General features: G+C 34.1%; 1 protein-coding gene across 7 annotated transcripts in view; it reads right to left on the bottom strand.

The window, feature by feature from the left end:
* Positions 1 to 10231: 10231 nt before the first annotated feature.
* Positions 10232 to 14555, bottom strand: part of LOC134846855 (segment polarity protein dishevelled homolog DVL-3-like) — a 42109-nt gene continuing 37785 nt past the window's right edge. For 5 of the 7 annotated variants that reach the window (XM_063864295.1, XM_063864272.1, XM_063864280.1 and 2 more), the window contains one exon: positions 10232 to 11671. In XM_063864295.1, the coding sequence (XP_063720365.1) occupies positions 11448 to 11671 (224 nt within the window). In that variant the 3' untranslated portion in view covers positions 10232 to 11447. Of the gene's footprint in view, positions 11672 to 12238; positions 12501 to 14555 lie in introns of all 7 variants that reach the window. The other 2 variants (XR_010162832.1, XR_010162831.1) reach the window with 1 other exon arrangement.

Below are 14555 nucleotides of genomic sequence, written 5' to 3' on the forward strand. Positions count from 1 at the left end.
TTACCTGAAAAAAAACCAAACCATGGAACGTTATGTCCAATTTATTTGCATTATAACATTTAAAACAATCGAAGCGATACAACAAAAGTATAGCATGGCCACCACTGATTGAGAAAATTGAGAAAAGATGTCAACTACACACGTTTCTTCAAGCGATTTTCAAACTTTTGTAGTTCAATTTGAAAAATAGGTCGTGAAACACAATCTAATTACTAGCGTTGAAGGCGCATTGAGACTAAGTTTACCAAGAGGTCACTAAGCCGAAAATACTTGGGTAGACCCCCGATGCGCCGAACAAGTAAAATAACAAATTTTGACCCGTAAAGTTTTAAAAGAGAACTAACATAAGCCCCAACCAATTTGTTCAAAGAAATTTTTTAAGCTTTACAATCATGAATGGATAAAAACTTGCAAGACAGAAAACACCAAATGAAAAAATACCACATAAATTACTTTGTTTAGTCAATTTCATAGAAAACTGAATTCAAAATTTTGTTCAATACTATAAGCCCCTAGCGAAATGAATTTCGACCAACACACAAAAAATATATATTATGTAAGGACAAGAAAAAAAAACGATTAATTTATAACATTTCAATTTGATATTCAAGCTTGAAATGATTCGCAAAAATGCATATTTACCCCTACACTAATGGGGCAAACGCACAAAAATGATTGATCTTCCATAACAAAGCCAGCTCAATTTCTGATAGACTTGCATGAAAAGTTGTTTAATGAAAAAAAAACAGTTTCCGATTAAGACACTTGCTTTCGCAAAAGTAAACAGAAGTTACAGAAACCAGGCTACAATCGAAATCTACAATCAAACGAAAAACAATTAAGAGTAGAATCAGTATGAAAACGCAAAAATGCTCAAAATATGTCGTTTTCAAGTTCTTTGAATTCCAAGATCAATTTATTATTGAAACTTTTTAATAAAATTCACCTAATTTGAGAAAATTGGATCAATAGTTAAAGCTTTTATTCCGCTGGGAAAAATGAAAATTGAAATCAATTGTCGAAATTAGAAGTTAGTCAGGTTTTTAAGACCTTTACACATTTGCAGTTAAATAGTAGAGTTTGATCACGACCTGAACTTTAGAAAATGAATTAAGCTTCAAAAAAATCGAAACTGAAACAGCGAAAAATCAATCTTTGAGCGTGAACAAATTTTAAGACTTTTTCCAGAAAAAAAATCATCATTGACTAATTAAAACTTACATAGAGGCAAAACAACAAAGCCTGTCGATCTCAACCAATCGCTTTACCCCTGCACTTATGAGCTTCTGCAAGAATGTAAAAGAAAATTTATATAATAAAATAGCTCAATGTCTTTCAGATGGTAGAAAAGTTGTTTATGGAAAAAGACTAGTTCCCGTTTACAAGACATGCTAACGGTAAAAAAAAAACAATACAAAACGGAGCAGGCAAATTTACAGCGGATATTCAACAAACCATATCTTAAAGCCGAAATTACGTCAGAATAACAAATTAGATCAGAATTATGTAACAACTAGCATGTACCGCACCTTCGGTGCTTCAAACAGATATAAGAGCATAAAAGTTGCTTCAGCATAAAAAATATCTGCAAACTTTTAGTGTACTCGACTGCACCCAATTACAGGGTTGGTAATTTCAAACTTTTTTCAAATTCCTATTTTGAAAAACCATAAAAGCGGTCTCTCGAAAATGGGCCTCTGGAGAAATTTGCAGGCCAGATTTGCAGCGACTGAGAGTCCCTGAGAGCACCCTATTATAGGGTTAAAAATTTTAAATTTCGTGATTTTTTTAAACCTGTTTCCCGAAAAAATTTTAAAAATCATAAAATCTCTATCTCGGAAACTAAAAGTATTTAAGCATTTATAATTAGAGGCAAGATTTGAGACGCCTGGGTGTACGCTGACAATAAGGTTGTGTCTTCATCAAGTTGGTAGTTTCAAATTTTGTGAATTTCTTTGTAGATAAGTTCTTTGAGAAATTTGAAAAAAACGTCACATCTCGGAAATTATAAGCAATTGAGCAGTCGGATGTAGCAAGATTTGTAACTCTTGAGAATACCCTGACAGCACAAATTTTGAAAAAAAAAAATTATTTCAAGTTTTCTGAAAACTTTTTTGAAAAAATCACAAAAAACGTCAATTCTCGATAACTACAAGGATTTGAGCACTAGTATTTGGAGGCGAGATTCGCAATCCTTGAGAGTACTCTAAAAGGACCCAGCTACTTGGTTGGGAATTTCAGATTTTGAAGAAAAAAATTTAATTTAAGTTTTCTGAAAACATTTTGAAAAATTAACAAAAAACGTCATTTCTCGAAAACTAAAAGGATTTCAGCACTAATATTTGGAGGCAAGATTCGCAATCCTTGAGAGTACTCTGACAGGAACCAATTACAGGAATGGGAATTTCAGATTTTGAAGAAAAAAATTTAATTCAAGTTTTCTGAAAACTTTTTGAAAAAATCACAAAAAGCGTCATTTCTCTAAAACTACAAGGATTTCAGCCCTAATATTTGGAGGCAAGATTCGCAATCCTTGAGAGTACTCTGACATGACCCAATTACAGGAATGGGAATTTCAGATTTTGAAGAAAAACATTAATATAAGTTTTCTGAAATTATTTTTGAAAAAATCAAAAAAAAAAACGTCATATCTCGAAAACTACAAGGATTTGAACAGTCATATTTGGAGGTAAGCTTTGGAGCTCCTTAGAGAACCCTAACAGCACCCAACTACAGAGTTGAGAATTTCAAATTTCGAGAACAATATATTTGATTTTTATAAAAAAAGAATTTATAAAATCACAAAAAACGTCATATCTCGAAAACTACAAGGTTTTGAGCAATCATATTTGAAAGCAAGATTCGTAATCGATGAGAGTACGCTGACAGTACCCAACTACAGGGTTGGTAACTTCAAGTTTTGTTGATTATTTTGTAATTTGAGCTTTCTGAAAACTTTTGAAAAAATCACAAAAATCGTTTTATCTCGTTAACTATAAGGATTTGGGCATTCAAAATAGGAGGCCGAATTCGCAACCCATTGGGAAATCCGGACAACATCCCGTTATTGGGCTGCTTATTTTAAACTCTGTGAAATAACCACTTAAATCAAACTGCAAAATCGAAAAGAAAATTCGTAATCATTGCAATATATGATATAGCTTAAACATGCAAAAATAATACGTTGAAAAAGCTTGAACATGGCAAGACAGTGAAGCCCGCATTTAAATATATAATAGATAGAGAGATCTTAACCATTGCAATATATGATATAGCTTAAACATGCAAAAACAATACGTTGAAAAGCTTGAACATGGCAAGATAGTGAAGCCCGCATTTAAATATATAATAGATAATAGATTTAAATATATAATAGATAGATAGATAGATAATAGTCTAAACTCTGTGAAATAACTACTAAAATCAAACTGCAAAATCGTAAAGAAAATTCTTAATCATTGCAATATATGATATAGCTTAAACATGCAAAAATAATACGTTGAAAAAGCTTAAATATGGCAAGATAGTGAAGCCCGCATTTAAATATATAATAGATTTCACGTCACAGTGACAATCTGTTGTTATGTTGCATAACAATATCCAATTTTCGGCTTGCTGGAATGGTAATCCTATTTTTTGCTTGTTGGCCCTTCGCCAAATTTACAATCCAAATGAAAATACAAACCTGATTAGCAACTCTGAACCACTAACGCGTGGGAGGATATAGCTCAATAGGTGTGCTAGGGATTTAAGCTGACCAGTTTTTAAGCAGACCAATCTTTTAGCAGACCCAGAACAATTGTCAAGTCAGAAAGCTAACTTGAAACGCGGCATGGGGATTAGCGACCGCTTGCTCCGCTGCGCTTCCACTCAAAATGAGTGTTTTTGTGCGCGTAGATCTTTGTTTTGCCGCTACTTTAGACTGTTGTGTTTTTGAAGTTGATACTTTTGTTGACAAACCGTGAGTTAATTGTCTTAATTGGGGAAGTTTGACCTAAGACTGAGCGTCTTTTTGAGCCGGTCAATCAACCATGCATCAGTTGATTGCGTTGGTCTGCTAAAAGACTCATTTTTCACTTTTTATGCTAAAAGATTGGTCTGCTAAACGATCGGTCCTCCTCAAAAGGTACTTGAAGCATGTTTATAGCCCATTGGAATTAATTTTAAATTATAAAATCGTGGACCAAATTGCCCCACGAATGTGACACAACAAAACTCAAACGATCAAAACTCGAAATTTCAGAGTGAAAAAAATGACTGACCAAATTAGTTGGCTATTCTGTCGTCTTTTAAATATCCTGATTGAAAATATGGGCTATTACCTTATTGATTTGCTAACGGGAGAAAATTTGGTAGATACAAGGTTAGAGTACAAACCCTCCTTAGTAGCTTGCTTTCTCTATGCAACGATCACTCAATCGAAAAGTTTTTTAAAATATAACTTTTTTCTCGACACTCATTTTTGCTCATTTGCTTTTTTTTTCATGAAAAACTAATCAGACGTTTTTAAAAATCTTTAAGTATGAAGAGACCGAAAAGCTGTAAGCGGAAACTACTCTGACAAAACTCCATCAAAATACCATAAGATCAAAGATAAAATTGATTAATATTTCACAACGATGAACGCTCGCTTCAAGCTGACTTTACTTGGAACTCACATGATGAAAGACCAATTATAGCTTTAGGATCGTACAAAACTTGAGGTTTGGTCGACCAAGAACAGAAAAACAAGAACAAAAATTCATATTAAAAGGTAGGTCCGACCAAAATGGACTTCATTGCACAGCAACCCCCTTCCACTCGCCACGCTACTGCATCTGAATTGAGCGATCTTCAACTTTGGCCTCTTTTAAAGCACGCCATTCGCGAGCACTAACATTCAGAGAAACCTAACGCTTTAGACGATAGGTAATTAACAATTCGAAATATAGAAAAACCTGATTTTCATTGTATTTTTTGCAGCAGAAGCAAGTAGAAATATGTCTTCAGACCGTGTAAGGAACTTAAACACACGCGAAATACAATTGATCACAGTCCAGGCGCGGACTAGAAAAATTGTCTCTGCTATCAGGGAAGAAAATAAAATTTTAACACAGACGCGAAGCCGAGCTTCGCACCACTTGCAATACAATACAAACATAAAAAACCAAGTCGAAAAAACTAGCTGAATCAAAATTTTTGTATGACTCGATAAGAAACAACTAGAGGACCAGCTAAAACTGGAGGTACGTGTTTGATATTAAATGAATTTGCTATACTGATGCGGCACGAAAAATTTCATTTCGAAAATTGGTCTTTGCCCAAAACCTTAGTTGTTTTTTTTAACTAAAAATAAGTGAAAAGAGTAAGAAAATTTGAAATAAACAATTTTCAGATAACACTTCTCTTACAAAAAAAACAAAGAGTCGCCGCTTCTACAGGAACAATTATCGCAGCCTGTTCTTTCAATTGAACTTTTCATCTCAGATTTGATTGAGTAAATTTAAAGAAAATTCAAAGAAAACTGGGTTTCTCGACTGAACACAACCTGATAATTGGCACGGTAGTTTTCATAAGAAGTCGAAATGTTTCCAAAAAAAACAGTCCGTTTCAAAACTTTGGCTTGCTTGAAAACAGGTCATAGCCAATTATAAAGAACGGCTTTCAAAAACCTAATAGTTCGATCAAATTTATGATATCAGATATGTCAGGATAGTTAGCGAGAAAAGTCCGACAAACATTTCCTTGAATCATAGCTTTTTATGTGAAAAACAGGGTGTGGCCAAAAAAGATTCACGCAACCCTCAATTTCAAATGAACCCAAAATCTCAGATTTGGGAGGGTAGTTACTTAAAAAAAACGATCAAAAATCAAAAGTTTTGATTTTTCCGAGGGCCATAACTTTTGTTGTCAGAAAAATTTGGGCGTAGTGGCACATACTAAAGCGTTTCATACAATCCGCCCTTAGAATTGAACAAAATCTCAGATATGGCACGGAAGCTTACGAGAATATTCAAAAAGTTTAAAAGACTGTCAAAAAATTAAAAATTTGACTATTCCGAGAGCCATAATTTTACGTAAAAAAGGGCTTAGCTGCACATGCAGAGATCTTTTCATTGAAACCGTTCTTTTCATTAAAACTAATAACTCAAATTTGAGAGGTTGTTTTCGCGAAAACTAAAAAAAATAATCAAATATTACCCCACAGACTTTTACGAAGGCTGTAGATAGAGGGGTCAAGTAACAAGATACTCTAGGGGAGTATACAGGCACACATGGGATTAGCCGGTTTTTTTAAGACAGAGGCGAAGTTGCACTTCGCATACACAAGCAAAAATATGACCGATAACGCTACTCGGAAAAACTGAAGGAGTGAAACTTTGAGTGAACAAAATTTCTTAAAAGACCTACTCCAATTATGACGCATTAGCAGTACCAGTCAATTTTTCTTGTGTAATTAATACCCCGTATTTGAAATTTAGTAGAAGTTTCTGAGAAAAGCCTAAATTTTTCCATTAAATCTGGAAACAATTTTCTATAACAAAAAAGAAATTTCAACCAACAGATTGGTAACCATACAATCTAGTTGAAACTTCCGGAGAGGAATGTCAAGGTTGTGTTTCCCTTGGAACGATCCAAAATTAGATTATTAAGCCGATAAAAAAATAGGCCGAGATAATTTCGACCGAGGAATTTTTTTGAACCAAACCGAAAAACAAGGAAATACGAAGTCAAGGTAAATAAATTTACAAAATGTACGAAAAAATCAAACACTTGAAGCAACATTAAAAAGCGCGCTGCAAAAAAATTATGTCAAGATGTGACAGCTAGGACAACAGAATACAGACAAATAATTGGCCAACAAAATTATTTGAAACAGATTATTTCGCGTTTGAAAAAAAAACAGGCCCTGCTTGGTGAGAATCGAACCCACGGCCTTTGCCATCCCAGACTTACTGGTTAGCTCCAGGCTATGTTGGCCGGGAACGCATAGAAAATTGAATTCATTATGAACCAAGACAATTGATGCTGTTAAACAAGTTGTTAACCCGCAAGCGTAAAAAAAATAGGCTTCATATTTTAGATATCAACTTGAAGCTCCATCACTCTCAAAGATTTTTTAAACAAAGCTTACAATTGTTCGAAAAACCAACCCAGTGCCAAAAACTGGAATATTTCATTGGGGAGAGTAAATCACCTTGTATTTCACCGATGAATTTTAAAGGCATGCAATTTCTAATACCAAATTTTTAAGATTTGTTTCAGAAAAACGAACAAAATCATAACAACCTATGAATGAGTCTTTATTTTGCTGTTTGAAAGTTGGCCCGGAAAACACCGAATCCTTGAAAAGCCAAAAAAAATCTGGATCTCCGAAACGCCAGATGAAGATTCAATTGCCTCAACAACTGCGCCATCAGTCCTTATATTAAATTTCAATCAGCATTGAAAGATCTTTAACTATTCAACACAGAGGCGAAGCGGAACTTCGGACGATTTGTGCTACAACTTAAAATTAGCATGACAAAAGAACAGACAGAAACTGAAACGAGAACAGCTGACAAAAAATCAGATTTTCTTCCGAAACTTTCATTTTATTGCGTCCTGATTTTGTCATAGAAGTCCTTCCAAAAAGCATGCCACTTAAGACATTTAAAATATTGAGCACCGAAAAAAAACTTACAAAGCAGGATTATAGCCGACAAAATCTGAGCGAACAAAAACTGAGCCGATTTTTTTTTAATAAAAATTGTTTTTCAAAACTATTTCTATCTGAAAACATTTAGATAACCTTCTTTTGCTCAAAATGAGGCTGCTAAGTCAATATTATGTAAGCTGAAAAATTTTAAGCATTGGTAAAACTAATCGAGTGGGTAAAAATACAACCAACATAAAACTGTTGGAAAAGAGTAATGAATGCACGGAAACAGAAAAAAAAATTACTTGATTTCTTTAAACCATCCCAATTTTCGAAATTGCAAGATGGCCTTAGAGCCCTTTGATTTTCAAGAGCAATTTATGATTGTTGCTTTTTTGATTAAAAAATGCATCAATATGCAAACTTTTAATTCCGCTGAGATATTGATAATTGAATTTCATTTTCGAAATTAGAAGTCAATCACGTTTCTCGTGACATTTACACTTTCGCTGTTCGATAGTGGAGTTGACCTTAAGGAAAAGAACTGACCTTAAAAAGAAATCAAAAGACAAACCGCGAAAAATGAAAACTAAGCGTGAACAAATTTCAAGACTTTTCCTGAAGAAAAACACAAAAAAAAACAATCACGAAGACCTAAATGAGAGTACTCACTACGTTCTTACTCTAATACACAACCTTCGAACGGAATAGACATTTGAAATGCAAACATGCTTAAAATTTGTCTGCTAGTTGACGAAAATTCTTATTTGTCGATGACGACCAAATTGAACTATCCTGCGCCCAAAGTTATTTACGGGAGAAAAGCTAGAACCCGATTGTAACACTCTTGCAGATCACATCGTTAAACACAGATAATCCATTTCCAAATTAAACGGGAACTAATTTGAGCACAAAGTTTGATTGCCGAAATACAACACAAATTATGCGACTGATATTGGAAAAACATAGCCAACAGAAAACTAAAAGTGTACACGAGCTCAAAGATACTGACAAAAATTGACTGAAAATTTTTGTACTTTGGATAAACAAAATATATCAGATTAAAACTCTTCGTTTTTTAAAAACCGTTCATGATTTACACTTTTTTGATCACTTTTACACTTTTTTGAAAACAAAATAACTCAATTTAAGAAAACTGGGTCAATTTTCATTCCGCTCGGAAATCTATAAAATAAAATCCAAACTAAAAAATCGATCATGTTTTTTTGCCCCATCTCCAATTTGGTAATTGGAAAGCGGCATTTTTCTACCTTGTAGCAAATGAACTTGAATTTAACGCAAACAGCCAACAGACGGTTGGAAAAAGGTAAAACATGGAACCCGAAAACTTTCAAAGAATTTCAATACATTTATCACGTTGACGCTTTTTTCGCAAAGAGTCACTTACTATTTTTCATTGGCACATTTAGACAAAACTAAATCAATAGGTTATTTTTTACTATGCTGGGAAATCAGAACATAGCCAACTAACAGTTTAAAATGAGTAATGAACGCAAGAGAACAGAAAAAAAACCGACTTGTCTTAGAAAAATCTTCAACTTTTGAAGTTTAAATGAAAAATAAAAGCGTTAAGACTTTTTGAATTTCCCGAAAAAACTATGATTTGTGCTTGTTATTGTTCAAATTAACCCAATTTTAGAAAACTATATCAATAGTTAAAACTTTTATTTCGCTGGAAATTCTAATTTATAAATTTCATTTTCGAAATTAGAAGTTTTTCGTGACTTTTAATTTTTGTTTGTTGTTTGATAGTGCAGTTTGGTTTTTTAACAAAAAAAATAAATCGAACTTCAAGACTTTTTCCTAAAAAAACAACAAAAACATAGCCAACTAAGTTGGAAAAGAGCAATGAACGCAAGGAAACTGAAAAAAACTGACCCTTTTTTCAAAAGTATTCAACCTTTGAATTTCGATGAAAAAATAGATGTCCTTAAAGCTCTTTGAATTTGTAGAACAAATTATGATGGATACTTTTGAGCGTGAACAAACTTTAAGACTTTCCTGAAAAAAAAATTGAGACTTTTTCCTGATCGACTTTTAAAACTAGGAGTCGATCACGTTTTTGGTGGCCTTTTCACTTTTGCTGTTCAGTAATGGAGTTGCCTTTATGAACAAAGGAAATGAACTCAACTTTAGAAAAAATATCTTAAGTCAAACCGCGAAAAATCAAGAGCGTGAAAAAAGAAATCATCATCAAGACTTAATGTTGTTCTTTTACACTTAGAAAAGCATATATAAATAAATGTTTTCATAAAGGCACACATGAGTATGCCGCACTTCAATCGTGATTAGAGCATTTTCGGATTTTTTCCTCAAAAAAAGCAAGACGATAAACCATCAAGACCTAAAATCAGTTGGTTCGTTTACACTTAAGAAATCGGACTAATGATAGAACAAAAGCAAGCGTTTCTGGTGCTAACAATTTTGAAAAATTCTGTTTTATCTCTTATTTGGCAGACAAATAAAATTCAAGCCGAAAAAATATTCTCAATATATTTGAATTTTTTCTCTAATTTGCCTTAAAAACCGAAGTCATTTGAAAGAACACTTCCCAAATTCGAAAACGAGGTGAACACGATGCTAAAAACAGAATGAGCTGTGGAAATTTGAATTGCTATTCTATGAAATAAATACAAAATTATTTAATAATTAAGTCTATGAAAATGCTTTGCTGCATGCGATTCGTTGAAGAGGATTAAAATGCAAATTCACTCACTGCGCAAACATACCGATACAAAAGAAAATAGGGTTGATTTGCGACGATGGGAATAGAGAGGAGCAGGGTAAGAAAGAAAAAAACTTGTGCCCCTAAAAATTCTCCGCGTCACGCAGACTGTTTCAGGACGAATTACACACAGAGCAGGTAATTTAATTCTAGGACTTGCGACATCATTAGATTCGTCGTCACCAGGCGCTAAAACAAATTCAACCGAGGTCAAATTAAAGGTCATAGAGTGAGGCAATGTGCACGAGAAAAGGTTAAGAAAGAGCGGGATGAGTTAGTTGCTACAAAATAGAGGAAGATAATAGATTAGATTAGAATATAATTGTATAAAGATACCCTGCATTGGTCAATTGAGCAGTCAAACAGACAATGACAGAAAAATTGGGAGAGGTTAATTCATCACTGGCTGGGGACTGAGGGAGTACAGTAACGTCTTAGCAAGAGAAGTTAAATTTACCATAAGTCACTCTTTAGTATTTCATCTGGAGTAGATAAGCACTGCACTGCATGTAAACAATATTAAAAAACATGGCGGAACTATTTTTTAAATAACTATGCATAATGTGCTGTTGATAATCACTTTTTGATCCGAGTATTCAGTCTTTTGGTTTTTTTAGCAGAAGGGGGGGGGGTAGAATAGAAGGGGAGGGGGTGCAACTGAAAGAACAGGAGGGAAGAGGACAGATCACGCTGATGACAGAAGATGGGCACAAATACACACCACACCACACAAAAAGAAGGGAGTTCGGGAGCAACATGGTTCGATTGCACATCAGACCGTTAGGTTCAGGCAGATTAAAATTAACAATTAAATTGCATAAAGTGGCTTTTATATCTTCGAGTTTGGTCTTGTGATGTTCGCAGCTGCTTTTTTGGTAGAGATGGTTTAGTATCTGATAGGAGTTCGATGCTGATGGAAACGGAGGTATAGGTTTTGACTGTGCGATCAGAGTTCTTCGAATAGTATGCAACTATTGTTCCTGGTCAGAAATCACTAAGCGTAAAAGGTAGAAATAACCTTCACTTTCTGCCAATTTAGAGCACAATTTAAAACTAGATGATGATAACTTTGTTCCCATTCGTTCACATGGGGTCCACAAAATATTCTGAACTATTGGAGTGTGTTGGACCCATGCGTTGGGAGGCACTACAGTCCAGGTCACTTAACGAGTCCGAGAGACCCCCTCCTCCACCGCATAGGGGTATTTTGTTGCTGCTGCCTGTGCCGCCTGAAGCTGCTCTGTTTCCGTTGTGCGAGTGAGAGTGATTCTGTCCCACGCCACTTCTGTTGGAAGAGTTACTACTACCTGAAAGAAAAGAGAATCATTAAGCAAAAAAGAAGCAGTTCAATTAGGGTACAACCATTTGGTTAGATGGATTTGGTGAATATTTAAACAGACTGCAGATTTAGCTGACCAGTATCAATTAATATCATATGTTGCGACAGTTAGGGAGTCTTGTTAGAGAGCAGCTGAAATAGGCCATTAGGTCACAGTCTGTTCAAAGCACAGCACCAAACAGGGAATCAATCTTCAGGGGTAACAGCAGTTTCAATTTAAGGATGTTTAGCTTCTACACAAATTACGATCTTTGTAATAATACATTTTGACAGTTTTGATTCAATGATTAAGGCCAGGCATATAGAACACGCATTTTAAGTACGTGGTTATTCTAATGGTCAGTTTAAGTGACGAAAGCGGGTGAGATCAGAAGCCTGGCCAGACCAATGTCGCGAGGGAAAAAGTCAAATTAGTACCAAATAGAAATCCAATTTATATCTGTTTTCTGTTTATGAATGCGACTCATTTTTTCAAGATTATGCAACACTCCAATCCAAACAACTGTAGCCGTCAATAGTCTGCTTTTAGGCCTACCTTCTTCTCTCTCATCTGATGTAAGTTAATATCCATTTAGCATCGCCGGGTCAATTAACGGAGATGACGCTTGCAAATTGTATATTTCTTTAATTGATTTATTTCTGTGGTACTGCGAGGGTATTGGGGTCTTCATATTAGTGTAGTGAGGGACATGTTTAAAGAGATCCCTATAGGAACTCGGGAGCGAGAGGACTAGCTCTGCTGACTGCTGGAGTAGCCCCAGACGAGGCTTCTTTTTCACTGCGATCACTGCTGCTGCCTACACACAGACATACACACTACTCAATCTAACAGTTACTACTATCCATGACAACCTCAACCAATAGTTGATTGATACTATCCCGCACATATCACGTCACTTCACTCAATTTAATAACAAAAACTAATACATCATTTCTGCAACCTCAAAATAACAAAATGGATAAAATCTTAGGACCTATTAAATTATTTTCCATAAAACATTTCCATTTAAACAGATTTTTTGTACATGTTTACAGTTTCATTGTACGTATTTTGGGGTTTTCTGATATTTGTGCTGATGCGTGCAAATGGGAAATCACAGAACAGAAAGAGTGACAGTGAGACAGACATAGGAAAATATAGCAATTAATCGGTTTAATAACTGCACCGTCACGTCAAGAAACTCAGACCGTTTCTGCGTAGAAGCCAATTTCGTTCTTAGCCCCTAATAAATTTCAAAAAAAACTATGGCAAAAAGACAGTAAAAAGTGTAGACACACTATAGGAAAATAAGAATAGTCAACAGACAGATGGAAAAGCGTCAATACACTCAAGGAAATTAAAAAAAAACACTAAGAATGGTTTTCAAATTTCAACATTCGGAGAAAATTGAAAAAGAAACGCAAGGAAACTTCAAATTCAATTTTGAAAGAAAAAAACTCAAGAAGAATTATTGACTACCACTGTTTTCATAAAATTAACCCATTTAGAGAAAAATCGATCAATAAGTAATTTTGTATTCCGCTGGAAATTTTGAAAACTAAAAATATCTTTCGAAACTAAAGTTCTCTTACGTTTTTTGCCCCAGTTCCGTTTTGTGAATGAAGAACGTAATTCACATGAAATTCATCGAATGAATTAAATTGGAATTAAACGTAGCCAAAAGTTGGAAAGGTGTCAGTGAACAAAGAAACTGAAAATATTAATATTACTCACTTACTATAAAACATTTTTCAAATGACAAATTTCGGAGAAAAAAATATCTCTTGAAATTGTTACTTTTTTCATGAGTGGATCAATGGGTATTATTTTCCGCTGAGAAAAAATAAGAAAAACTAAAAAATTTTTGCTCTATTTTTCATTAAATATATTGGAGACCCTTAATTGCCTTCCTGTCAACAAATGAACTTTAATTAAACTTGAAAAAGAAGTCAAAAAAATTCAGCAGATGAATTTCGATTGAACTCAAAAAATGCATATATGCCTAAGTGCATTCATAAAGGCATTATTATGTATGAATGCACATCTGTAGTTATTTGAGCATTTTAGGACTTTTTCCTGAAAAAAAATCAGCGAGTTCTATATTGGAGTACTCCCCACGTTTATTACTCTTAACCAGGGAAATAAACAAGAGAAAACTTAACCACTTTCTAAAAAACCACCTGACCTTAATGAGTAAATTGAAATTTAGAAAGCCAAATGCATCCAAAAATATTTGAAATATACTTTTTTTTCAAAACAAATTTCAGTTTTATTTACCAAAAAAACTCAGCACATACACTAAAGCTCTTGAACCTTTTATGCTGCTTTAACAATAGTTGAACATCATTTTGTACGGCCTCTTCGAAGAAGCATGGAACTACTTTCTTTTCAGTAACATCTCAACTCAAAATCAGTGACTACCAAGACAAGTCGCATTCGGCCGCTGGATATTTTAAAAACTAAAAATCTCTTTCGGAGCTTACGTTTTTTGCACCAGTTCCCTTTTGTAAAGGAAGCATGTAATTGGAATTAAACGTATCCATAAGTTGGAAAGGTGTTAATGAACAAGGAAACTGAAAATATCATTCACTTAGTCTTGAAACACTTTTTAACTGACAAAATTCGGAAAAAATACCTCTTGAAATTGTTAACTGGGCATTATTTTCCTCTAAGAAAAAAATAAGAAAGACTACAATTTTTTGCCTTTCTGAACTTTAATTAAACTTGAAAAAGAAGTCAAAGAAATTGTAAAATAAAAAAACTTGGGCAAGAACAACTTTTAGGTTGTTTTCCTGGAACGAAAAAAGTTAAAGCAATTTCTTCACTGCGCTCAATGACGCTTACAAAGCAATCAAAACTATAGCCATGATTA

The sequence above is a fragment of the Symsagittifera roscoffensis genome, chromosome 1 (assembly GCF_963678635.1).
Source record: "Symsagittifera roscoffensis chromosome 1, txSymRosc1.1, whole genome shotgun sequence".
NCBI classification, from domain to species: Eukaryota; Metazoa; Xenacoelomorpha; order Acoela; family Convolutidae; genus Symsagittifera; species Symsagittifera roscoffensis.